This window comes from Psittacula echo (genome assembly GCF_963264785.1).
Source record: "Psittacula echo genome assembly, chromosome: 26".
NCBI classification, from domain to species: domain Eukaryota; kingdom Metazoa; phylum Chordata; class Aves; order Psittaciformes; family Psittacidae; genus Psittacula; species Psittacula echo.
The window spans coordinates 1,840,589-1,865,123 of NC_137761.1; the positions used below are offsets into that span (position 1 = coordinate 1,840,589).

The 24,535-nt window shown below is 67.5% G+C and overlaps 5 protein-coding genes across 8 annotated transcripts; all 5 read right to left on the reverse strand.

Annotated features, from left to right (window-relative positions):
- Positions 1-405: 405 nt before the first annotated feature.
- On the reverse strand, positions 406-3,478 carry TAGLN2 (transgelin 2). Its single transcript, XM_080634906.1, has 5 exons — positions 3,356-3,478; positions 1,861-2,063; positions 1,610-1,784; positions 888-990; positions 406-808 (listed from the first exon to the last, which is right to left on the reverse strand). Exons 2-5 carry the CDS (start codon positions 2,038-2,040, stop codon positions 667-669), a joined length of 600 nt encoding a protein of 199 aa, XP_080491032.1. The 5' UTR covers positions 2,041-2,063; positions 3,356-3,478; the 3' UTR covers positions 406-666.
- Positions 3,479-5,176: 1,698 nt separating this feature from the next.
- On the reverse strand, positions 5,177-15,919 carry IGSF9 (immunoglobulin superfamily member 9). 4 transcript variants are annotated; one of them, XM_080634728.1, is made up of 20 exons: positions 15,457-15,919; positions 13,283-13,474; positions 10,712-10,864; positions 10,476-10,627; positions 10,274-10,391; positions 9,981-10,122; positions 9,758-9,903; positions 9,532-9,674; positions 9,316-9,456; positions 9,119-9,235; positions 8,761-8,917; positions 8,555-8,678; positions 8,307-8,482; positions 7,967-8,217; positions 7,791-7,875; positions 7,306-7,476; positions 7,152-7,197; positions 5,738-6,871; positions 5,499-5,644; positions 5,177-5,403 (listed from the first exon to the last, which is right to left on the reverse strand). In XM_080634728.1, the coding sequence occupies exons 1-20, from the start codon at positions 15,620-15,622 to the stop codon at positions 5,225-5,227; spliced, it is 3,939 nt and encodes a 1,312-aa protein (XP_080490854.1). In that variant the 5' UTR covers positions 15,623-15,919; the 3' UTR covers positions 5,177-5,224. The 4 variants fall into 4 exon arrangements, with proteins under 4 accessions (XP_080490854.1, XP_080490856.1, XP_080490855.1 ...); XM_080634730.1 differs by lacking the exon at positions 15,457-15,919 and adding an exon at positions 13,559-13,759; XM_080634729.1 differs by lacking the exon at positions 15,457-15,919 and adding an exon at positions 13,559-13,759 and having other exon boundaries at positions 9,316-9,674.
- Positions 15,538-17,274, reverse strand: DUSP23 (dual specificity phosphatase 23). The gene is made up of 4 exons (XM_080634732.1): positions 17,177-17,274; positions 15,933-16,204; positions 15,671-15,852; positions 15,538-15,601 (listed from the first exon to the last, which is right to left on the reverse strand). Exons 2-4 carry the CDS (start codon positions 16,200-16,202, stop codon positions 15,574-15,576), a joined length of 480 nt encoding a protein of 159 aa, XP_080490858.1. The 5' UTR covers positions 16,203-16,204; positions 17,177-17,274; the 3' UTR covers positions 15,538-15,573.
- Positions 17,275-19,118: 1,844 nt separating this feature from the next.
- Positions 19,119-19,951, reverse strand: LOC308230266 (serum amyloid P-component-like; the record flags this gene model as incomplete). The annotated part of the gene is made up of 2 exons (XM_080634879.1): positions 19,119-19,738; positions 19,888-19,951. The coding sequence occupies 2 exons, from the start codon at positions 19,949-19,951 to the stop codon at positions 19,119-19,121; spliced, it is 684 nt and encodes a 227-aa protein (XP_080491005.1).
- A 594-nt stretch (positions 19,952-20,545) lies between these two features.
- ACKR1 (atypical chemokine receptor 1 (Duffy blood group)) lies at positions 20,546-21,911 on the reverse strand. Its single transcript, XM_080635021.1, has 2 exons — positions 21,812-21,911; positions 20,546-21,655 (listed from the first exon to the last, which is right to left on the reverse strand). The coding sequence occupies exons 1-2, from the start codon at positions 21,830-21,832 to the stop codon at positions 20,693-20,695; spliced, it is 984 nt and encodes a 327-aa protein (XP_080491147.1). The 5' UTR covers positions 21,833-21,911; the 3' UTR covers positions 20,546-20,692.
- Between the last annotated feature and the right edge of the window lie 2,624 nt (positions 21,912-24,535).

A 24,535-nucleotide genomic window follows, 5' to 3' on the forward strand; every position in this document is an offset into this window, starting at 1 on the left:
AGCGTGTTTACGCGCCCGTGCACACGCAGACACCGCCCTGCACACGCACACGGGGCACGCGAGGTGTTCCCCCCACCCACGACACCCCTTGAGCACCCACACCCCCCCTCAACCCCCTCTCGTCACTACCGACCACCCCCTAAATCCCCCCCTCCGAGGACGGCAGGGAGTGAGCGGCGCCAGCCCCGCCCCTCCCCGCTAACCCCGCCCCTCCCTGTTAGCCCCACCCCTCCCTCCACGTGGCCTGGCTGCCGCCATGCTGTACGGCGAGGCCGCGGGGTCCTAGTGCCCCCCTGCTGGGCTCCTTCCCCCACCCCCATGAGGGTCTCCCCTTTCCCGGGGGGGGGTTCATGCCCTGATGAGCCCCCCCAAACCCCTTCCCCCATCACAATCATCCAGCCTGGAAACAAGAGGAGCCGTTTATTGGGGTGCAGGGGGGTGCCCCCCACAACAGAACAGCGGCGGGGGGGGGGGCACCGTGACCCCCAAAGGCACTTGTGGAGGGGGGGGGGGCAGGTGCAGCGGCACCAGCCAAATAATAATAATATAAAAACAATTTTTGGTCCTGGAATAGTGGGGGGGGGCCGGGGGGGGCCCCCGGCTGGTCCGCAATGGAGTGTACTGGGGGGGGGCATAGGCGGTTTGGGGTCTGGAGGGGGGGGATGCTCAGAGGATCTGCCGGGGCATGCCATAGCCCGTCATGCCGGCCTGCGAGGCGCCGCGGTTGGTGCCCATCTGCAGCCCGATCACGCTCTGCCCCTCCTTCAGCTTGTCCTCGGAGAAGACGCGCCGGTTCTCCTGCGACTTCCTGCGGGCACAGCGGTGTCAGCGCCCCCCCAAACCCCCCCTCCGGGTCCTGCAGCACCCCCCAAGCACCCAGCACCTACTTGGGGAACCAATTGGGGTCTCCCACGAAGAGCCCATCGCCCTTGGCCACGGCCAGGCTGCCCAGGTTCATCAGGGTCCTCTGCACGCACGCCATGTTCTTACCTGCAAGGGCGCGGCCAGGCTTGGCTTTGTCCTCATCCTCATCCCCATCCCCATTTCCTTCCCTGTTTTCCATCCCTATCCTCACCCCATCTCCATTCCCATCACTGTCATCATTCCCATCCTTATCCCAATCCCATCCTCATCCCCATTCCTACTCTCAACCCCATCCCCATCCCTATTTCCTTCTGTATTTCCATCCCTATCCTCCATTCTCATCCCCGTCATCATTCCCATCCCTATCCCAATCCCATCCTCTTCCCCATTCCCACCCTCAACCCCATCCCCATTTCCATCCTCATCCCCAGCTCCATCCCCATCCTCATTCTGTCCTTATCCCAGTTCCCATCCCCATCCTCATCCCTGTCCTCATCCTCATCTCCATCCCCTTCCCCATCCTCATCCCCATTCCCATTCCCACCCTCATCCTCATCCCTGTCCTCATCCTCATCTCCATCCCCTTCCCCATCCTCATCCCCATTCCCATTCCCACCCTCAACCCTATCCTCATCCAAATTCTTATCCCATCCCCATTCTCATCTCCTTTCCATCGTCATCCCCATTCTTATCCCCATTTTCATCCTCATCCCCATCGTTTTCCCATCCCCATCCCGGCGCTCACCCTCCCAGAGGTCCACGGTCTGGAAGATGTCGGTGGCGGCGATGCCGTAGCGCTCGGCCGCTTGCAGGAACTGCGAGATCTGCTCCATCTGCTTGAAGGCCATGGCCGACACCTGCACCTTGGCCACGGGGCCCTGCCCGTGCGGGTGCAGGCTGTTGATGAGCCGGCACAGCACCTATGGCCGAGGGGACACCGGTGACAACCAGCACCACGGTGCCCCCCCCGCCAGTACCCAGCACCCGGGTACTCACGGTGCCATCCTTGAGCCACTGCTGGAAGCCGTCCCTGCCCGGTGCCGGCTGTGCCACGTCGCTGCCGCACTGCGCCAGGATCCACCGCACCAGGATCTGCTCCAGCTCGGGGTCGTACTGGCGGTCGATCTTCTGCTGCACCTCCCGGCTCAGCCCGTACGATGGTCCCCGGTTTGCCATGGTGACAGTGGGGAGGGGGGGGTCTGCAGGGACCGGACCCCCCCCCGTCAGCCCCATCGGTGGCACAGGGTGATGGTGACCACCCATGGCTGGGTGTCCGTCATGGAGCGTTATCGCCCATGCCAGGCCCTGCCCGCTTCCTGCTCCGTGCCCACCCCGTGGTGCTCCGGGTGCGGATCCTGCTCTGAGCATCCATCAGCACGGCTCAGCCCCGCGGGCTTGGCACGCACCGGTCAGAGCTTGTTTGAGGAGCTGCCCCGTTTGCTTGGGCCCGGTGCCACATCCGGCACTGGCACCGGGAGCATGGGGCCGGCGGACCCGGATCTTTGCCGTGGGGCCACCGGAGCCGGTGCCACCAGTGGTTCCCACCACCTCCCGCATCCCATCCCGCATCCCGCTGTTCGGGGGGTCCCGGAATGCCGGATGGGAGCACACTCTGTGAGTGCCAGCCCCGGTGCCCAGCCAGCAGCAACCACATGGGGGGGGACCCGGCTCCATTTGGACCCCGTCACGCACCCGGTTTCAGGGTCCCTGACACCGGGAGCACCCGCGGGACCCGGTTTGGTGGGAGCCTGAACCCGGAGCCTCTCGCGGAAGCCGAGTGAAGCCGCCCTGGAGCTCCGGCACCGCGGCCACCCCATGACACCCCCCCGGCGCTGCCGTGGGGCTCCGCTGGGCCTGGGCAGCCCCTATGGGGATGAAGCCGCTTCCCGGGTGCGTAGGGAGTGCTCGGACAGGGGCCAAAGCCGCCGGGAAACAAAGAGGAACCGGGACCGGGGCAGCCGGAGCCCGGTCGGGGCTCGCCCGTTAGGGGCACCCCATGGGTGGGGGCAGCAGCGCCCGTCCCGGCCGGGGCACGGCCATCATGGGGACCCCATAGAGCCCCAGTGCAACGGGGAGGGGACCCCGGTGGGCACCGGGTTATAGCGGGGACCCCCAGAGACAGCGGGGACGGGACCCCGGCGGCCCCAGGCCCCCCCCAGCGGCAGCGGTTTCTGGTCCCCCGCGGACCGGGCCACGCCGCGGTGTCCGCAGCCCCCGAGGGCAGCGGCGCCGGAGCCGGAAGCCGCACCCGGTCCCGTTCCGCGAGCGCGGCCGCGTGTCCCGGCGCTGCCCGGAGCCGTTACCCCCGCGGGGCGGGCGGGGAGGGGGGGGGGGGGGCAGCCCCGGGGGGAGCGGTCCCGCTCCGAGCCCCCCGGGCGGGGCGGGTTTAGAGCAGCGCTACCGGTGCCTTCCCGGTGCCCAGCCCCGTCCCCATCGCCGCTGCCGACCCCACCTGCGCGGGCGCTGCCCGGTGCCCGGTGCCGGTCCCTACCTGCGGCGCGGCTCCCGCGGTCCCCGGTCGGCAGATGCCGGATGCCGCGGCCCGCGCCCTTTTCACGGCTGATGTCAGCGCGGCCGGGGGCGGCCGGTACCGCCCGTTCCCGGGGCGGGTCCGCGGCCGGGGCAGCCCCGCCCGGCGGGGAGGTGGCTCGGGTGGGCCGGGGGCTGGGGGGCACCGTGGTCAGGGGGCATCGGGGGCTCGGTGGGGACAGTGGGAGGGACGGGGTGGCCGCGGCGGCGGGGACAGAGGGGCTGAGCGGGTACATTGGGGCTTGGATGGGAACAAGGAGGGCGAGGTGGTGGGGACGGGGTGGGCAGCGCGGTCAAGGGACCACGGGGCTTTTGAGGGGGGAAAACGGTGGCCCTGGTGGCCACGGTGTTGGAGGGACATCAGGGGTCTTGATGGGGACAGGGTGGCTGCGGGGCAGAGGGGGACAAGGCAGCTGGGGAGGCCGAGGGACAGGGGGGGTTTGGTGGGGACGAGGATGGGTTAGGGCCAAGGAGGAGCATGAGGGGTTGGGGGGCACGGGGCGGCCCTGGTGGCCGGGGCTGTGCGGGGACAAGGGGGACACCGGGGCTCGGTGGGGCCGGGGCGGCCGCGCTGTCGGGGCTGGGCTCGGGCGCTGCCGCTTCCCCCGGCCCCGCGGTGCCCCCGTGTCCCCGCGCAGGGGCAGGGCCGCGGCTGTTGCTCAAGCGCCGTCTCCAAGGGAAGCGCGACCAAAACAACCAAACAGACGCCGGGCCCGGAGCCAGCGGCCGCCTCCGGAGCCGGTGGCAGCGCCAGCGCCGCGATGTCCCCGCACCCACACCCCCAGGGCCCAAAATCCCCTCTCCTGCACCCAAAATCCAACCTCAGAGCCCCAAATCCATCCCCAGTGCCCCAAAACCACCCCCCAGAGCCCAAAATGCACCCGGGACCAGCATCCCCCCCCCCGGCGCTGCTCCTGAGGGCTCCATCACACTGGGAACCAGCCCTGGTTGTTGTGCCCCCCCCCCGGTGGGCAGTGCCCCTCCTGCACCCATGGGTGCCACTGTGTGGGATGGGGAATGTGCTTGTAAACATCCCCCCCCCCCCGTGTTGTGGGGCTTTGGGGGCGTCCCGGAGGGTTCCCTGGGTGGGGGTCACACGATGGGGGGGGACATGGGGGTGCAGGATGGGGGGGGCAAAGGGTGAGGTGGGGACAGGAGGGGGGTGACACAGGGGGCAGGGGACATGGGGGGGAAAACAGAGTGGGATGAGGGGGACATGAGGTGGGGATTATGACGTCATTTGGGGGGGGTGACCCGGGGGGGGGGGAGTCACACAGGACCCGGATGGGGCTGTGCGCGGACGGGACCCCCGCGGTGACCCGGGGTGACCCCGGGGCCCGGCCCAGAGAGGGGACCCCCGGAACACCCCCAAAGGGCTGGGGGTGACGTCATTGCCGCCGGGGCTCCGCCCCCCCGTGGCATGGCCATATAAGGGAACGAGGCGAGGTAGCCCCGCCCCGCCCGCAGGGAATGGGGATGGGAACGGGGGGGGGGGAACAGGAAGGGGGGTGAAACGGGACTGGGGGGGGGGGGCGACACCGGATGGGAGACCCCCGGGGGGTGGGAACACGCTGAGGGGGGGATGCAGCAGGATGGGGGGGATACAAGTGAATAGGGATGCAAGCGGCACCGGGAGGGGGTAGTTGCTGGGGGGAGCTCTGGGTGGCCTGGGGAGGTCTCTTGGTGCCATAAGGGGGGTCTTGGGGAAGGTCTGGGTGCCATGGGGTGCCTTGGGGGGGTGCTCTGGGTCTCTGTTCCTCCACCCCACACATTGGGTGCTACATTCACATCTCTTTATTCCCCCCCCTCCGTAACCCTCCATGGGGGTCCCCTACAGCAGCGTCGCCAGCTCCAGGCGCTCACCGCAGCACCCATGGGTGCCCGGGCACTGCTCCCGCGGCTGCTGCCGGGCCCCATCCCTGCGCCGCCGGGACACGGTGCCAGCGCCGGCCGCCAACGCCTCCGCCGACACCGAGCTCACCGGGGAGGAGGCGGCGGCGGCACCGGGCTCTGCGGAGGGGTGGGGGGGACACAGACACCATCAGCACCCCATGGTGATGGGAGCCCCATGGGTGCCGCCATCACCACCCCCTGCTCACACTCACTTTGCCGCTCCAGGTCGCGCAGGGCGATGGTGGAGCCGGGCCGGGCCGGGGTCCCGCTGCGGTAGAGCTGCAGCGCTTCCAGGATGTCGGATTCCAGCGCGAACTCCGCGTCCCACTCGTAGTTCTCATCCACCGACGTGTTCCTCCTGCGGGGATGGAGCAGGGGGGTCCGCGATGCTCCCGTGCCATAGGATTAACGCCACGGACAAGCTCATCCCGGTGTCCTGCCCGTGGCTCACCTCTTCCCGGCGCTGCCGGGAGCCGGATCCATCCTCACTACAGCGGCTCCGCTCCAGCCCGGGGGGGTGCTGGGGCCGTTGCCCCCCAGGGACGGTGGGCGCAGGAAGGAGGCGCTGCCGCGGCCGCTGCTCTGGCTCGTCAGGCTGCCCCGGGCCAGCTTCTCCAGCACCGGCGCATCCGGTGCCTTGCCCGGTGCTGCCCAACCGGGCTGCGCGGTGCTGGCCGCAGGCACGGCCTCAGTCCTGGTGCTGCCGGGCCAGGCTGCGGTGCCGGGCAGCGATGCCTTGGCAGGACACAGGGGCAGGCTGGGGGGCTCCAGGAACGTGGTGGCTTTGGCACATGGGTCAATGCAGTCCGGGCACAGCGTCCGCCCCACGCGCTGCGGGGAGCCCTGGGGCTGCAGTGGGGTTGGGGAGGGCTCCGGTGCGGCGGCGCTGGGCTCCGGCAGCTCCTCGCCATCGACGCACATCTCCTTGAAGAAGGGCAGGCTCAGGAACTGGAGGATGCTGCTGCGGGCCGGGAGCTGCGGGCTGGGGGGGGCAGGGGGGCTGTGGGGCGGCCGCGGGGAGCCCTCGAGGGGCAGCGAGTCCCACAGGGCGCTGCCGGGGCCGGTGTGCGGCGCCTCGGCGGTGCCGTAAGGCAAAGTGGCAGCGGAGGCCACGGGGCTCACGTCGATGATGCACAAGGCAGCGGGGGAGCCGCACACGGGGCTGCTGCTGCTGCCGTAGCCAAAGTACCGGCCCCGGCGGCTGGACCAGGAGCCCCGGGGAGGCTGCCCCGCGGGCCGGGGGCGCAGTGAGACCCCCTTGTGCCAGATGGGCTCCTCCTCCTCCTCCTCCTCATCTTCATCGTCCTCCTCCTCCTGAGGCAGCTGCAGGCAGGGCTCAGGCTGCGGCACCGGGGGCTCCGGTTCCACCACGAAGCGGCCGTCGGGGCCGCGCCGGATCCGCTCCAGGGGCACCTGCTCCCCGGTGCTGCCCTCGCCCGTGCTGTACCGGGAGCCCGCGATGCTCAGGCCCAGGCTGGTACCAGCCTTCTCGCCCCACAGCAGCGCCCGGTGCAGGCTCCGGTAGGGAGATGGCTGCAGCTTCAGCTTCACGGTGCTGTCGGGGCTACCAGAGCCATGAGAATTGCTGGAAGGGAGAAGGGAGCCGCTGCAGCACCCATGGCCCAGCTCTGGGTTTGTCCGCTTGCTCCCTGGGAGAGCCTGTGCCATTCCCTGGCACTAAATACCTGCTCCTGGGCTTTCTGAGCCTTCTTTCACCAAAACACCCGGGGGGAGGAGCTGGAACCCAGAGCATCCCAACCCCACAGCCCCAAACTGCGGTGAGTGAGTGATGGGGAGCAGCAGGGACACGATGGGGATGCAGCGGTGGGGACGCGAGGGGGATGCAGTGATGGGATGTGACTTACTGTGGAGGTGGAAGCTTCTTGCTGGGGGAGAAGACAAGTGGTGGATCTGGAAGGCCATGAGAACACAAGGGGATCACACAGCGAGCAACACAAAAGCGATGAGGAAATGGCCCCCCCCAGCCCTGGACCACAGGGTCCCGGCCCCGGTTCCTACCCTGCCTGCGCTTGCGGCTGCGCGCGGCGCGGCGCCGGTTCATGATGCAGGCGGCCACGGTGCTGAAGATGACGGCCACGCTGAGGAAGCAGATCCCACCGACGACCCCGGCCAGCACTGGCTGCGGCAGGAGCCCAGGGAGCTGCGTGCGGGACGGATACACCTCCATGCCTGCGCCAACGGGACACAGCGGCACCGGGGTGGGTACCCATGGAACAGGCACCCGTCACCGCAGGGACAGGGGCAAAGCCTCGGCTCTGCATCCGCGCCGGGCACCAGGAGCAGGGATGCTCCGCACGGAGCTCTGCTGCAACCTGGTCCTTGTCTAGAGATGGGTGAGCGCCCAGCGCTGGCTTTGGGGGATGCTTTGGCTCCAGCACCAGGGATGCTTTGGGGCCAGAGGCAGTGTCTGCTGGGGACAATCCTGGACCGCGCTGGGCACCCTACCCCTGTGGGCTCTGTCCCTAAGGCAGCCCTGGCCTTACCTGCTGTGGAGACATTCACCGTGTTGCTGGGATCGCTGATGTAGCTGCCAGCAAAGGCCACCAGTCGGAACTCATAGAAGGCGTCCTGTGGGGAGCAGAGGGGCAGGAGCCGCATTGGCCCCATCCACGTGGCTCTACAGATGCCCCATTGCAGGAGCACCCGGTGCCATCCCCACCTTGATGAGTCCCGGCACCAGGACCTGGGTCTTCGTGCTGGGGATGGAGCGATCCAGCACTTCCCAAGCGCCGCGGTCCTGCCGCAGCTCCAGCGCGTACCCGCTGAGCGCCGTGGAGCGCCGCGCCGGCGGCTCCCAGCGCAGCAGCACCCCCCGCGCCGTGGCGTTGGCGCTCAGCGCCCGCGGTGGAGACAGGAGCATGGGCACGGGCACGGCCGGCGGCTCCGGAGGCACTGTGGTCACTGGGAAGCCTGCGGAGAACGGGGATGCTGGGATACAGGAGCAGCGCGGGGAGGGGGTCCAGGGCTCTATAGGGGTGTTTTGGGGAGCCCCCTCTCACCCCTGGGCATGGAGGTGATGATCTGGCTGAAGGGGCCGCTGCCCAGCTTGTTCTGGGCCAGGACGCTGAACTGGTAGCTCGTGTCTGGCTGCAGGTTCTCCACCAAGAGGTGCTGAGCCCCCGCCGGCACCGAGAGCGATACCCAGTCGTGATGAGCGCGGGGCGGGTGCTTCACCCTGCAGGGATGTGGGGCCCATGAGCACAGGGGCGGTGTGGGGCAGGCAGCGGCTCTGGCCACGGGCACTCACAGCGGCGTGTACCAGACGCTGAACCTCTGGAAGTAGCCTCCATCAAAGCCGGGCTCCCAGGAGACGTTGGCAGCCAGCGGGAGCGGGAGCACGGAGACGTTGGTGACAGCGTGAGGGCTGGTGCCTGGACAGGGGGGGGGGGGAGCAGAGATGTGGCACGCAGGGAGGGGGGGATGCTTGGGGCCACCCCAGCACCAGGCACTCACCCAGCACGTGGACCGAGGTGACGGCGGTGACGGTGGCCACGGCGCTGGTGGCCGCGCACTGCCAGAGCCCGTGCTGCTCCTTGCCCAGCGGCTGGAACACGAGGCTGCTGTTGCCATCCACCTGGGCACTGCCCCAGCTCTTCCCTGCGCTGCCAACCTGCAGGGCAAAGCAGCGATGGGAGCATGGTGGCCACCGTCAGCACCGAGGAGCAGGTTGGGCTCTTCAGAGCAACACAAAGAAAGTGCCCTGAGCCCCTTCTGCAGGGATGTGGATGCAGGGATGCGGATGCCCCAGAGGCCAAAAGCAGCACCCCCCACCCCAGAGGGCTCGGCTGGTTCCCCGAGCAGCAGCTCCTACCTTCATCCATGTGATGGTGGGTGAGGGATCGCCATGGGCTGCACACGGGATCACCAGCTCCCGGCCCACCTCCTGGAAGTATTCCTCCTTGGGGCGCACGGTGAAGGCAGGGGGGTCCTGGAGGACAGGGATGCACCGATGTGGGTGCATGGAGGCACCCATCACATCGGGGCAGGGAGGGAGCAGCCTGGGCTCACCTTCAGCAGGACACGGGTGGGCCGGGAGGCGCCGGCGGTGCCGTAGCTGTTGTAGGGGGTACACGTGTACAGCCCCAGAGCATCGTCGTTCCCTGTCGTGATGACGATGGAGCCGTCGGGTCTCATGGACCAGCCGGGGAGCTGGGAAGAGGCGGGATGTGGGGTCAGGATGGGTCCCGCAAGGGGTGGGAAGTGGGATGGTGGCAGTGGTGGTACCTTGTCCAGCTCCAGCGGGCGCCCATCCCTGGTCCAGCTGACAGAGAGCAGCGGCGGGTTGGCTCGGGATGGGCAGCGGATCACTCCCTGCATCCCTTTGGGTAAGTGGGTCTCCGGGAGCATTGTGGTCACCTGCGCTGGATCTGTGGGGACAAAGGGGGGTACCAGGACCTGGAGGAGGGCAGCAGGAGCCAGGGTCCTTGCGATGGCTCCTCAGGGCTCTTACACAGCACCGTGACGAAGGCAGAGGCGGAAGGCGGCTTCCAGAGCCCATTGCTGGGGGTGCAGGTGTACTTCCCAGCATCATCCGGGGTCGTTTGCTGGAGCAGGAGGCTCCCGTCCACCAGCACACGGACCCGAGCCCGGAGATGGCTGCAGGGGATGGGGAGGAGATGAGCGAGCTCCCCACCACGCTCAGCTCCAGCCCCTCGGTGCCAGCCCTGCGGTACCTGAGGTGGAAGACGTTGGTGCTGCCCTGGAACCAGGTGTAGGTGAGGTTTCCCGGGTACGCCTCGGCCTGGCACGCCAGGAAGGCATCTTGGGAGACGTTGACGGTGATGTTCTGGGGCGGCACCACGATGACGGGCGGCCCTGAGCATGGAACAGAGCGGGCAGAGAGGGCTGCGGATACGGGGTAGCCCTGGCTGCTCTCAAAGCCCCATCACAGCCAAAGCCCCGACCCCAAACCCAAGCCCTATGTGTGCGCTACGGCTGCACCCGGTGGGGCGGCCCCTGCTCTTACCCTGCACGAGCACACGGGTGGTGTGGGTGATGGTGCCCTCCTTGCTGGACGCGTGGCACGTGTAGGCGCCGGCGCTGGCGCGCTCCACCACGGCGATGCTCAGCGTCCCGTTCCTCACCTGGTGATGGGAACACGGTGCCATGGGCGTCCCTTTGCCCTCCCGCCTGCCCCCATGGGATCGCAGTGGGGTTCGTGTCCAAACCTGCACCGTGGCCCCGCTCCGGACGGGGAGGTCGCTCCTCTTCCAGCTGACAACGGGCTGGGGGTTGCCGATGGCCGCGCAGGTCAGGCTCAGCGCATCCCGGTCCCGCACCTCCACCAGCGCCGGGGGGGTCTCCAGGAATGTGGGGGGAGCTGCAAAGACAAAGCCAGACCCTGACCCTCGGTGGATGCAAGCCCCGGATCCGGGGTCAGAGGCGGGTGGCATCTCCCGGTTACCGGTGACGGTGAGGTGCACCCAGGTGCCGTTCTGGAAGTCGGCGTCGGTGCTGTGCCGGTCGAGGAAGAGCACGCGGCACTCGTACCAGCCCTGGTCCTCGGCGCGCAGGAGGTCGATGCGCAGCGAGGCGCCTTCCTCGATCCGCACGCGACCTGTGGCCATGGAGGGACCATCACAGCGACACCGGCACCCCCGGGACACCGCTCCCGTGGCACCCACTGCCCCGCCGGCTCTGCCTGCTGCTGCCGGAGCCCGGGAATGGCCGTGGAACTCGGTCACGCCGAGGTTTAGGGCTCCAAGGGGAGGATGCGGCCATGGCTTCGCCCACCCTAGGGTGGCCTCATTGGGGACCCCCCGTCCCCGGCTGCCCGGGAAATCCTCCCGCACCCTCAGGAGCCCGGCTAAACCCCGGTGCCCCCGCACCGCACCGGGGGGAGCACCCCTAGCCCTGTGCAAGGATGAGCACCACAGACCCCTTAGGGGACGCGGTGGTGGCAATAAGGGGGGGGCTCTCCCCGGCCATGGGGCTCATGCAGCCCCATAGCGATGAGGAGGAGGAGGAGAAGGGCGCGGGGCGGCGGCGAGCGCAGCTCTAATCCCCTGCGCTATTATCAGAGCCGTAATCGGCTCAGGCGGCAGCGGGCAATTGGCTCAGCTGCAGTTGGGGTGCACGAACGGCACCCAGCACCCCGGCACCCAGCACCCCCAGGGCTCTGTGACCCCAACCCAGACCCCGGCTCCGGGCTGGGCAATGGGTTTAGTGCCCTGTGTGCCATTGCTCTTTGTGGCCGTGATGCTCCTGCTGCCATCCCAGAGCTTCCCGGGACCGGCAGCTTCCCAAAGGGAGCTCTGCTGAATCCCGCTGTTGGCTCAACCCAGTCTGGTGCCAGCGGTTGTTCCAGGAGCCACCGGAGCCCAGGCTGGGCTATGGGAGGCTGAACCCTGCCTGATGAACGTGGTGAGGAGGAGGAGGAGCAGAGGGAGCCGGGCGGGCTGGTTTGGGCACAGGATCACACACGGGATCATCACACACGGGATCACAGAAAGTGTGAACCCATCCCAACGGCGCCTGGAGCTCCCTCCGGCCACATCTCCCATTGGGTCCTGCTGCTCCCAACGGGCAGCTCCAGCCCAGCCCCACGGCACGAGGTGTGGGGCTGGATGGGTCTGGCTGCTGCTGGTGCCATCCAGCACAAAGCAAGGCCCCAGGAAAACCTCACCCAGGAGCAGCAGCAGAATCCCGGTGGGATGAGGGGGTTCCCGTGTGAACCCTGGGAAGCGCAGGGAAGCGTCAGGAATCCTGCATCCCTGCCTGCTGCCGGCTCCGGAACAAAGGTCCCTTTGGAAGGGCCATTGGGATGTGCCCCAGCCTCCCCTAATCCCCCCGAGCCGGCCCCAGCCCCCTCCTCCTCCTCTTCCACCACCCTGCGATAACAAAACCATCCCCCAGCGCCTGGCAACCGTCATTCAGAGGGACACAAAGGGGGCTGCAGCCAGCGCCGGCCACCGGGATGGGGCAGCCGATGGATGCGGATAAACGGGGGCAAGGAGCATCCGGTCCCCCCAGAGCGACCCCAAGGCTCTCGTGGGGATGGTGGCAGCTCCCTTGGTGCTCCCAATCGCCCCTCGAGGGACACGGGGGGAGAGCAGGGGCTGCCCCCGGTGCCTCCGTCCCTTCCCAGCCCTGCAGGGGATTGGGCTCAAGCCGCCCCGATGCCATGGTGACAGCCGGCAGCCCCCCTGCCACCAGCTCGGCCTCATTACAGCCACCAGCCCCTTCCCCCATGCGGGCTGTGCGGGTAACCGGAGCTCCTGCAGCCGAGGGGCCCCGGTGCCAGGCTCAGGTATCCGCAGCCTGGCCCAGGTATCCGGTAAAACCGGTGCCTTGTGCTCACGGCCACCACCACCGGTCCCACGGAGCCAGCACAGGAGCGAAGGGGGAGAGACCCCAAAATCCATCTCCTCTGCCCACGGCTGGCTGGAACCGCAGTGGTTCGGGATTAAAGGCTCCCAAGCGGGCACCATCCAGCCCTCCCCATGCAGAGGAGTTCGGTGCAGCCCTTCCCAGTCCTCAAGGGATGCTCCTTGCCTTCACCCCCGTGCTCACAGGGATCCCTACAAGCTCTGCTGTAAATACCCGGTATATCCCAGTATATCCAGCAGCAGATTCCCCCTCCCACGCCGCGCAGCCCTGCCCCGGAGCAGCTTTACTCCCATTACTTCCTTCACCAAAATCCCATTCCCAGGATCAACCTTCCGGCGGCAGCATCCCACCGTGCCCGGCGCAACAAACCGGACGGGAGAGCCGGGCCGGTTTGGGGTTGCCAAGCAGGAGGTGATGGGCCCTGCCCATGGAGCTGCTCCCACCCTGCATCCCGGTACCCACATCCCCGTGCTCCGGGCATCCCCGGGGCTCCTGCACCCCGAGGAGACCCTGCTCTGCAGTGGGGACCCCTTTGGTCACCCCAACACGTCCCGGAACCGGAGGGAGCATCGTGATGGGGTCCAAAGGCAGCAGCAGCCCCAAGGTGGGGACCCCACAACCGCCCCCCCCCCTCCCCGGGACTTACCGACGTACTCCGGGTCCACGCGGGGGGAGTAGAGCCCGAACTTGATGAAGATGGGGAGGACGAAGCCGAATCGGACCCACTCGATCACGTAAAGAGGGGGCCGGTTCTCGAGGGCTCCCGGGAGGCCGCAGCTCAGCACCGTGCTCTGCCCGACCCGCCCCACCACGGACCGGGGCTCGTTCTGCCCGGTGCCTGCGGGGACAACGCGAGGGATGAGCCCCGGGAGCGGACCCACGTGCGCTGCCCCCGGGGCCGGTCCCGGTGCCGCTCTCTTACCGTCGGCGCCGGCGATGAGGCTGAGGACGGCGGCGCGCAGCCACCACCGCATAGCCCAGGTCCCCGCGGGTCGCCGGGGGCCAGCAGCCGCTCACCGGAGGCTCCGCCGGGCTCCCCGCGAAGAACCGGCCCCGGCCGGGGGGCGCTGCCGGTCCCGCCGCCCGCCGCTCCTCATGCCCGGCCCCGCTCGGCTCCGTTCGGCCCCTGCTGGGCTCGGTTCGGCTCTCCCCGTGCTCCGGCCGCCGCCGCAAACAAACCCGCGGCTCCGGGAGGGGCCGCCCTAAGCCACGCCTCCCCCCGCCCGTTGCCACGGCGACAGCCAATCGGTAGTCCCGAGCGTGGCGCCCCCCGAAGCAGCCAATGGTGGGGCGGGGAGGTGGGAGCCGCGGGGGCTGCTGGGAGATGTAGTTCGGACACAGGGGCACATGGGCAGCGCTCGGAGGGCACCTGGGGCTACGGCGGAGAGCCCGGGCAGAGGCTTGGGCTGTGCCAGGCTATCCCCAGCCATGCCAGGTTATCCCAGGCCATGCTAGGCCGTGCTGTGCCATCCCAAGCCAAGCCATGCCTAGCTTGTACCCACCATACGGCACTGCATGGCACCATGCTAAGCCATGCTGTGCTGTGCCACGCTCCGCCATGCCAAGCCAAGCCAAGCCTTGCCATTCCACGCTGTGCCATGCCAAGCCCTTTCCTGCCGTACCACACCATGCCAAGCCATGCCATGCTGGGTTATCATGCCATGTGTGCCAAGCCAACCTGTGCCATTCTTTGCCATGCCCTGCTGAGCCTTTCCTGCCGTACCACACCATGCCGGCATACCAAGCCCTCCCCTGCCATGCTGCACCATATAACACCACACACAGCCATACTGTGCCATGCCCGGATGCACACGTGTGGGGGCCCAGGGCACCCCGTGAGCGCTGCCATGCCCCTGCTCTAATCCCATCCTAAACACGTCCCTGGCACAGGGACGGCCACCGGAGCCGTGTCCCCCCCGCGCCGCGCTGAGCCGGAGCTGGGCTGCCCGCCAGGCCGGGGGCTCCGGCTGCCCTCCCGCCACCGGGGCTGCCCGGGACGGGACCCCCTGGTGCCATTGAGGAGCTGGCATCGAGCTCTGTGCTCAGGCCGTGTGCGGCAGCACCAGAGCACGGGGCTGGGGGGGGCTGGGGCAGAGCCCCCATCCTGACCCCCCCCTTCCCCCGGGGCAGGGGGGTCCCCGGTGCCCCCTGGCCCGGCCTGGCCTGGCCCCCTGAGCCTGGAGACTCTTGAGGACAGCGCTAAAGTAAGAGGAGTTAAAGGAAATAATTCTGCGCTTAAGCTGCTTTCCGGCCTCTCCCGGGCCCATGTGAGCCCGGCGGCTCCCGTGGGCTTAGGGCACGGTGCTGGCCCCTTGTCCCCATCGTCCCCATCATCCCCATGTGCTCTGCTGGGACCCCCCAGCCCCTCGTGCCCCAGGGAATGGGGCCAGGCAGAGCCGAGCTCCCCCCATCCAGCCCCACATCCCGGTGCGGCGGCGCAGCCCATCAGAGCCATGGCATCGCCCACGGAACTCGGCTTCCTGCAGCGAGCTGGTGACATTTGGGTGTTTCAAGGCACTCTATGGGGGTCCCGGTGACCCCCGGCAGCCCCGGTGCTGGTGCCCGGGGAGCGCCCGGTGTTCCCGGCCATGTGCCGCGTGCCCGAGGCACGGGGCCGGTGACACCTCTTGCACTTGGGATTTAAATGGCACCAAGGTTAGGAGCAGCTGAGAGGAGATTTCCAGGATTGCACTTTGGGATGGAGATGCCTAAATTCCATCTAAGCTACACTTTAAGCATCAATGGCCCGCGGTGGCCCCTGCGGCGAGGCCGGGGCCGGGCAGGGATCCCGGCAGAGCCACCGCTTCCGCATGGACAGACCTGGAGAGGAGCCACGGGAGAGTCCTTTAATGCAGGAGAAGACATCGGAAGCTGGGAAAGGCCCTTCCATCATTCGGAGCTGCTGCCTCCATTGAGCGCCGCTGCGGTGGTGGCTGCTCAGGGCTCCACATTGTCCTCCCCAGCACTGTGATGGGGAAGATCCCATTGGCGCGCTGGGCGCTGGCAGCCGCAGCCCGGCGCTGGCAGCACCTACCCGCGGCGCTGGCAGAACCGGATCACGGCTTCCTCCTGCTCCCGTGTCTCGATGGAGCCGGGCCGCAGCCGCCGGATCTCCCGGATGGCGTCGGCACCGTCCAGCTCCCGCTCCTCAGCCAGGTAGCACGCCAGCATGGTGCCGGTGCGGCCATGGCCCAGCATGCAGTGCACGGCCACCGCCTGCGCGCCGGCACCGCGCCGTCAGCCTCGGGCGCTCCGGCCGGTGCCCCCCCGCGCTGTCCCCACGTCCCCACCGTTACCTCCCCGTGCCCGTTGGCCACCTCCAGCAGCCGCAGGAAGCTCCGGATCTGCGCCGGCGTCGGGGCAGTGAAGTCGGGCACGCGGAGCCGGTGCAGCCGGATGCCGGGGCAGGAGCCGTGGTGCGGGGGGTCCCGCTCCGTCAGGGACACCAAGTGCCGCACGCCCTGGCGCAGCAGGAACTCGTAGTGCGCCGGCTCCCGCGGCATCGCCAGCCCCGCCAGCCGCCCCACGGACACCCACGAGAAGTTGGGGGGCTCCCTGGTCCCCATGGCTGTGGGCACAGGGAATGGGGAGCTCCTTGGGGCCACAGCCCTGGGACCCACAAGCAGAGCCCCCCAAACCCTCAGTCAGACCCCAGGGACCTCCAAGAGCCCCAGGCAGACCCTGGGCAGATCCTCAGACCCCCAGAGGCCCCCAACCAGGCCCCTGGGAGCCCAAACCAGGCCCCTGGGACCCCAAATCAGGCCCCTGACCCCCAAGCAGGCCCCTGGGACCCCCAAGCAGGCCCCTGGGACCCCAAACCAGACCCCTGGGACCCCAACCAGGCCCCTGGGACCCCAAATCAGGCCCCTGACCCCCAAGCAGGCCCCTGGGACCCCCAAGCAGGCCCCTGGGACCCCAAATCAGGCCCCTGACCCCCAACCAGGCCCCTGGGACCCCAACCAGGCCCCTGGGACCCCAAATCAGGCCCCTGACCCCCAACCAGGCCCCTGGGACCCCAAATCAGGCCCCTGACCCCCAAGCAGGCCCCTGGGACCCCAACCAGGCCCCTGGGACCCCAACCAGGCCCATGGGACCCCCAACCAGGCCCCTGGGACCCCAAACCAGGCCCCTGGGACCCCCAACCAGGCCCCTGGGACCCCAACCAGGCCCCTGGGACCCCCAGGACCCCCCCCAGGCCCCCAGGACCTCCCGTCAGACCCCTGGGGTGCCCATGACCCCCGTCAGACCCTCGGCACCCCCACCCAGACCGCAGAACCCCTCAAGCAGACCCCCAAGGCCCCCAACCAGCCCTCCGGGACCCACAGGACCCCGGCACCGCCGGTACCACCCCCCCAAGCCCCGTTCACCCGCCCCGAGCGCCCGGCCCCGCCCCGAGGCCCCGTTAGGCCGCAGCGCCAGGCCCGGCCCCGCGGCCTGGCCCCGGCTGGGCCGCGCCGCGTTCCCGCAGCTCCGGGGGCAGAACCGGGCCTGCCCCGGGCCTGCTCCGGGCCCTCCCCGCCCCTTCCCGCTCCGCCGTTACCGGAGAGAGCAGCGGAGGCGGCGGAGCGGGGCCGGGAGCAGCGCCGAGAGCAGCGGCAATGGAGCGGAGCGGGCGGGGACCGGCAGCGGCGGCGGGGCCGCGGCGGGCGCTGGGACACGGGGCGGCCCCCCCCCGCCCCGGGAATACCGGGAGACGGCGCTGCTCCAACCGGGAATACCGGGAATACCGGTCACTGCTCTGCAAACCCATTTGCTATTGATGTGACACCGGGGGCTTGGGGGGGGGGTTACAGCAGGGAATGGGGGACGCAGCCCCTGCGGCCACCGGGATGGGGTCAGGATCCGTAACCGCTTCCATGGGTCCATGTGGGCTTGGGCAGCGCTGGAGCTGGTGGATCCCACCCGGAGCTCCCATCTCCATCCCAACAGAGCTCCCATCTCCATCCCAACAGAGCTCCCATCTCCATCCCAACAGAGCTCCCATCTCCATCCCAACCAGAGCTCCCATCTCCATCCCAACAGAGCTCCCATCTCCATCCCACCCGGAGCTCCCATCTCCATCCCAACAGAGCTCCCATCTCCATCCCACCCGGAGCTCCCATCTCCATCCCAACAGAGCTCCCATCTCCATCCCACCAGAGCTCCCATCTCCATCCCAACCGGAGCTCCCATCTCCATCCCAACAGAGCTCCCATCTCCATCCCACCCGGAGCTCCCATCTCCATCCCACCAGAGCTCCCATCTCCATCCCAACCGGAGCTCCCATCTCCATCCTAACAGAGCTCCCATCTCCATCCCAACAGAGCTCCCATCTCCATCCCAACAGAGCTCCCATCTCCATCCCAACAGAGCTCCCATCTCCATCCTAACAGAGCTCCCATCTCCATCCCAACAGAGCTCCCATCTCCATCCCAACAGAGCTCCCATCTCCATCCTAACAGAGCTCCCATCTCCATCCCACCCGGAGCTCCCATCTCCATCCCAACAGAGCTCCCATCTCCATCCCAACAGAGCTCCCATCTCCATCCCAACAGAGCTCCCATCTCCATCCCAACAGAGCTCCCATCTCCATCCCACCAGAGCTCCCATCTCCATCCCAACCGGAGCTCCCATCTCCATCCCAACAGAGCTCCCATCTCCATCCTAACAGAGCTCCCATCTCCATCCCAACAGAGCTCCCATCTCCATCCCAACAGAGCTCCCATCTCCATCCTAACAGAGCTCCCATCTCCATCCTAACAGAGCTCCCATCTCCATTCCAACAGAGCTCCCATCTCCATCCCAACAGAGCTCCCATCTCCATCCCAACAGAGCTCCCATCTCCATCCCAACAGAGCTCCCATCTCCATCCCACCCGGAGCTCCCATCTCCATCCCAACAGAGCTCCCATCTCCATCCCAACAGAGCTCCCATCTCCATCCCACCCGGAGCTCCCATCTCCATCCCAACAGAGCTCCCATCTCCATCCCACCTGGAGCTCCCATCTCCATCCCAACAGAGCTCCCATCTCCATCCCAACAGAGCTCCCATCTCCATCCCAACAGAGCTCCCATCTCCATCCTAACAGAGCTCCCATCTCCATCCCACCCGGAGCTCCCATCTCCATCCCAACCAGAGCTCCCATCTCCATCCTAACAGAGCTCCCATCTCCATCCCAACAGAGCTCCCATCTCCATCCCAACAGAGCTCCCATCTCCATCCTAACAGAGCTCCCATCTCCATCCCAACAGAGCTCCCATCTCCATCCTAATAGAGCTCCCATCTCCATCCCAACAGAGCTCCCATCTCCATTCCAACAGAGCTCCCATCTCCATCCTAACAGAGCTCCCATCTCCATTCCAACAGAGCTCCCATCTCCATCCCACCCGGAGCTCCATGGCTGTACCACGCAGCCGCTCCCTCCCGGTGGTTGCAGAGGCGAAGGGATGCTGGGACCGGGGCACACGGGGATTGGGGCCGCTCCATCCCTGCATCCCACGGGCTCAGGCCCCCAGCGCCGCCCGCAGCCGCGGCTTCACCACCACATCCCCTTTGATGCTGTAGCTGAGGCTGCTCCAGGCCAGCAGCGCGGGCGGCAGGCGCAGGGACTGGAACACCGCCCGCATCCTGTCGGGGCTCAGCACCGTGTCCCACAGGTACACATCGGCCAGCTCGCCCGAGAAGGAGTTGTAGAGGTCGAACCCCCCCCCGAAGGCGTCCTGCTCCTGCCCCAGCAGCACGGCCGCCTCCGGCCCCACCGCGTAGCCCCGCTGCAGCCCCTTGCGTGGCCAGGGCTTCCCGTCCAGCCAGAACTCGGCCACGCCGGTGCCCGATTCCCAGCCGGCACAGACGTGCTCCCAGTCCCCGCGGCTCTCGGGGACGCGGAAGGTGACGAACTTGCCGCCGACGTAGAAGCGGTACTCGCCCGGTTTGGGCTTGAACAGGAGGATCTCGTTGTCCTGCGCCTTGGTGGCGTAGGAGAAGAGGCTGTGGGGCCGCGTGAGGTCGGTGTAGGAGCGCAGGCACACGGTGAAGTTGAGCAGCGGCTGCTCCGGGCTCACCCGCAGCACCACGTAGGCATCGCTGGGGTCGTTCCGGAACACAAACACCTTGCGGTACAGGTCTGGGGGGGGACAAGAAGGGGATGTGGCCCCCTCCGAGCCTTCCTCCACCCACCCCTGGGCACTGCATCCCTGACATCCCCTCCGCCTGGCTCCAGCATCCTTCATCCCCGCTGGTCCTGCCCGACCCCATCCCCAGCATCGCCCCTACCTTCCTGTGCCCCGGTCCCCAGGAGCCCGGTCAGGATGCTGAGCCAGAGCCGCAGCGGTGCCATGGTCCTGGGTGCTGCGGTTGCACCGGGAGCCGCTGGGTTTATGGGCTGGAAGGGTGGGAGGGGAATTGCATCCCCCCAATCCCGAGCCCATGCCAGGAGGAGCGATTTCACACTGTCACGGGGCCCCGGGTCACCCGCCTGCACGGGGCAGCCCTGGAGCTGGGCCCTGAGGGGCTTCACCTCCGTGCTCCCATCCTATCCCCGGGGACAAAGGGATGGAGCCCAAGGCTGGAGCCATCGGCACCAGAACAACCCCCCCGTGCCCTCCATCCGCTCCCATTCCATCTGCCTTGTGACCGCACGTGGCTGCTCCGCATGGGCTCCGGCCAGCGCTGGGTATAACCTTCATTATGGGCATGGAACTCCATAATGAGCTTTTCCTGCAGCACACGCCTCCCGCTTCCCGTCCTTCGGCATTCCGGAGGCGAATGTCACCCCCGGTGCCCCCCAGCCCCGGTCATTAACTGAGCTTGGCAGCGCCTCCAGCACATGTATATATTGGATGCAATTCCCAGCATGGGGCTCATCCCAACTTGTCGGGAAAGAAGGAAACCCCCCCCATCGCTTCACATCGAACCCTCCCCATGAGTGCCCCCGAGGCCTTGGGATGGTGCTTGAGGCACCCCAGGGCGATGCCTGTGGAGCGAATGGGGGTGCCCATCCCCAAGCAGTGGGGCAGGGGATGGAGATGGGCACCAAGGCTGGGATGCAGCAGCTCCCTGAGGCCTGGGAGAGCGTTGCCTATGGGGCAGGAGTGATGCTGTGGGGCGAGGGGCCGGTACCGGTGCCGGCACGGCAGAGCCGGGCAGCCAGCAGCACCGCGGCGGGCCCCATCCAGCAGTGCAGCAGCCCCAGCGCCTCGCTCAGCCCCAGCGCGTAGTCGAAGTGCTGGAAGGTGCCGCAGGTCTGCGGCAGGACCCGGCTGTGCAGGAGCAGCTCCGTGGCCAGCGCCGCGCCGTGCGGCACCCACAGCGCCAGGAACACCCAGCTGGCGGCCAGGTCCGGCGCCCATTGCGCCCTCCACCGCGGCACGGCCAGCGCGGCCGCGGGCACTGCCACCGGCAGCAGCAGGAAGAGGCAGAGGCAGAGGCCGAGGTGCAGGAGGTTCACCGGGGACACGAGGTCCACGCTGCGCCGGAGGCAGCTCGGCTCCGGCACCGCCGCGGTGCCGCTGGTGAGAGCCCCCGGCGTCGCCAAGAGCAGCGCCAGAGCCCACACGGCCACGGCCAAGCGCCGGCTCCGCGCATCCCAACGGCACCAGAAGCGGCCGCAGGAGCCGGAGGCCACCAGGAGCCCCTGGGCGAAGAGGCTCCAGTACCAGACGAGGTGCATGAGCCGGCACAGCGCCGTGCCCAGCCGCCAGCCCTGCCCGATGCCCAGCGCCACGGCCGGCAGCACCGCGGCGAACAGCCCCGTCCCCATGGCCAACTGCGCCACCAGCGCCCGGCTCTGCGGCCACTGGGGCCGCTTGGCCAGTGCCAGCAGCAGCGCCGCGGTGCCCAGCACGGCCATGGCGCTGGTGACAGCCAGGAACGGGGGAGCCACGCGCTGGAAGAAGGGGCAGTACTGGTTATGGCACGGAGCGGCCCCGTAGTCCAGAGAGGTCTCGTTGCCATCATCATCATCATCATCATAGGAGGAGAAGTTGCCCATGAGCTCCATTAGGTCCAGCAGGGAATTCCTGCTCTCCAGGAGGCTGGGGCTCTGTGGATGGCATGGATCCCGATGTGCCCCCACCGGTGCCACGGGATCCGAGCAGGGACTTATCAGCGAGGGCCACGCTGCGGGGAGCCCGCCCCTGCTTGCTCCTCTCCCGCATCCAGCAAGCCGGGATGTGCCCATGGAGCCGCGTGCACTCACCACCGGGATGCAGTTGCCCATGATGGGGGTCCTGGGACAGCTCCAGCTCGGGGGGGTCCGGTGAGGGCTCCGCAGCACCGGCTCCGAGCGCTCTCCCGCCGGCTCCTCCCGCCGCAGGGAGGTGATGGCTGCGGGCAGGAGATAAGAGCGGCCGCGCCGGGCAGGCAATTCCCGCTGCCAGGGCCCGGAGGAAGGGGGGCCCCGCTGCCGGGAAGGCACCGCAGTGGGACGGGGAGGCAGGAGCAGGAAACAACGGCTTCTTGGCAGAACACCTCCAGCTCGGCAGGAATTGTGTGGATGGGACGTGCGGATGCTCCGGCTGCCGGCCCGGAGCGTGCCGGGTGTCAGCGCAGGGAGGAGAGGGGATGGCGTGGAAATCTGCTGCTCCTTCTCGGGATGCTCCAATGGGATCCTATGGGATCACTGGGGGTGAAGCACGGGGTCCTGCGGCTGCAACAGCAGCGGCAAATGTGGCTTGGAAGGAGGGTGGTGGCCACCGTGCATGGTGAGACCATCCTCAACCATAGCAGGAACATCCGCATCCATGGTGGGAACATCCTTAACCATAGCGGGAACATCCACATCCATGGTGGGAACATCCACATCCATGGTGGGAGCATCCTCATCCATGGTGGGAACATCCTCAACCATGGCGGGAACATCCTCAACCATAGTGGGAACATCCCTGAGGGCGCTGGGGCTGACAGGGGTGATTTGGGAGCAGGAAAAGGTCCGATTTGGGGTTAAAGGGGTGCATGAGGCTGGGCCCAGACCCTGCTTTGGGTGCTGAACTCTGTCCCCGTCCCGGTGCCCCCCCCATGGTGGGCGCAGGCAGAGCCGGAGGCGCAGGCAGGTCCGTGTGTGTAATCCAGATATATTTATAGGATTATTTTCCGAGATTAGCACAGGATATTAAAAGGTTATAAAGTCACATCGACGTCCCTCGGCTCCCCTTATGTACATACACGTCGAACACAGCACAACGACACAGCCCGTCCTCTGCCCCGTCCCGCTGCCGCCCCACGGCGTCTCCAGAGCTCCCTACAAATATGGCTTTCGTGTCTATTGAGAGTTCAGTGCCGGTGGGAAGCGGCCGGAGCCGAGCTGGAGCCGCCACATCCCGGCTGCATCCTCCTCCATCCACTCGCAGCCCCAGCTCCGATGTCCTGGTGATGGGCACAGGGTGGCCATGGGGCTGGAAGCCAATGTGTGCGGGCAACGAGGTGGCCCCGGTGGCAATGGCAGGGAGGGTGTCCCCTCCCCACGGTGACACCGGGTGCTGTCACCCCCATAGGGGCATCAAGGTCCTCACCCCCTCCTTGGCGCACGTCACCTCTTGGGCTTAGGACAAGGTGGACCAGCCCCTCCTGGACCCCATGTCCCACCTACAACTGGACCAGCACAGGGGGTACCCATCACCCTGATGTGCTCACAACTGGCACCCATTGTGCCATACCCCCTATCGTGACATGGTGTGCTCACCACCACACCTCACGCTTGCCATAATCCATTCAACCACTCACAAAGTGGCTTCTCCGTCACCTCGCACCCCGATGTGTCCCCGTGGCCGTGTCCCCACATGGGTGACCTGGTGTCAACGTCACCCTCACACGCACCACAGGGCTCCATCACCCCTCGCTGCTGGTCCCTTCCATCCTCCAAAGCCCTTTGGCTCCTGCTCTCGCCACAGCAGGACAATGGGCATCACCCGGCCCATCCATTGCTGGTGGGTCCTGCCTCTGCTGGCTCCATCCTGGACCATAAAACACCTCCAAGAGACCAAATCCCGACTGGATTGAGCCCTGGACCAGCAGCCGCAGCCTCAAAGGGGCACAAACCTCCCTGTCCTCAGCTCCCACCTTCCTGCCCTTAGGAGCAGTTACCCCCTTCCCACCCAGAGCCCCAGGCTGGGGCTTTCTTCACATCATCTACAGCATGTAGACTTGATTCAACTCCACTTGGAATCACATTCTCGTGTTTGGATTTGAAGGAATGACGTGTATTTAAATAGCAGACGTTGGGAGACCTTCAGCCAAGGACTGGGCCACACGCTCATATGTGCTCGGTGCTCCTGACACCCAACAAAGCCTCATCCTGTCCCCACACAGGCTGCAAACACCATCAACTCCTTCACCCCCCCTTGAGCCTCCTCCTCCAACCCTGCTCCTTCCACAATGGCTTCCCCATGGGAGTCCTCCTCCTGCCACGTGCTCGTGGGGTCTGGTTGGGAGCGATGCTCCCCATGGAAAACTGGTACCCACGGAGACCCTGCCCCATGGCAGAGGATGGGAGCTCTTCCTCTACCTCCAAGGCGAGGTCACCATCCACCAAGGGTTCCCAAAGGACTCTCCTCCTCCAGCCCACCCGAAAACAAAGGGGCACCCAACCAATGGGCAGCTCCCCTTGGGTCCAGACCAAGAGATGCTGCGATCCCGGGAAGCTGAGAACCTCATCCCAAAGGAGAGCGCCAAGACCTGGCTCCTTGGATGCTGGAGCACATGAGCCCACGATCTGGGGATCAAGAGGAGGGCCGGAAAAGCTGCTTGGATTTGCCTTGGAAGAGACAGTGAAGAGGAAGGAGGAGGTTGAACCCCCCCCCCCCCAGAGACCCCTGGGGACACTAAACCGGGTGTTTCGTTTGGAGCCAGGAGGGAAACGGCCTTTTCCAGGCTCCCATCCACCCGGGAAGGGGGACAGGGTGGGAAGGGGATGCTCCAGGATCGG

Excerpts from the sequence above, each read along its gene's own strand:
- TAGLN2 (XM_080634906.1), bottom strand. The coding sequence starts at position 2,040 with ATGGCAAACCGGGGACCATCGTACGGGCTGAGCCGGGAGGTGCAGCAG. Across the intron at positions 1,785-1,860 it reads AGTGGCTCAAGGATGGCACC|GTGCTGTGCCGGCTCATCAA; the intron begins GTGAGTACCCGG and ends CCTCGGCCATAG. Across the intron at positions 991-1,609 it reads GACCGTGGACCTCTGGGAGG|GTAAGAACATGGCGTGCGTG; the intron begins GTGAGCGCCGGG and ends GCGCCCTTGCAG.
- IGSF9 (XM_080634728.1), bottom strand. The coding sequence starts at position 15,622 with ATGGGATCTTCCCCATCACAGTGCTGGGGAGGACAATGTGGAGCCCTG. Across the intron at positions 7,477-7,790 it reads GGTGAATGTCTCCACAGCAG|GCATGGAGGTGTATCCGTCC; the intron begins GTAAGGCCAGGG and ends CCGTTGGCGCAG. Across the intron at positions 6,872-7,151 it reads AAGAAGCTTCCACCTCCACA|CAATTCTCATGGCTCTGGTA; the intron begins GTAAGTCACATC and ends TCTCCCTTCCAG.
- DUSP23 (XM_080634732.1), bottom strand. The coding sequence starts at position 16,202 with ATGGGGACCAGGGAGCCCCCCAACTTCTCGTGGGTGTCCGTGGGGCGG. Across the intron at positions 15,853-15,932 it reads TGGCCAACGGGCACGGGGAG|GCGGTGGCCGTGCACTGCAT; the intron begins GTAACGGTGGGG and ends GCCGGCGCGCAG. Across the intron at positions 15,602-15,670 it reads CGGTTCTGCCAGCGCCGCGG|TGCTGGGGAGGACAATGTGG; the intron begins GTAGGTGCTGCC and ends TCCCCATCACAG.
- ACKR1 (XM_080635021.1), bottom strand. The coding sequence starts at position 21,832 with ATGGGCAACTGCATCCCGGTG. Across the intron at positions 21,656-21,811 it reads TGGGCAACTGCATCCCGGTG|AGCCCCAGCCTCCTGGAGAG; the intron begins GTGAGTGCACGC and ends TGCCATCCACAG.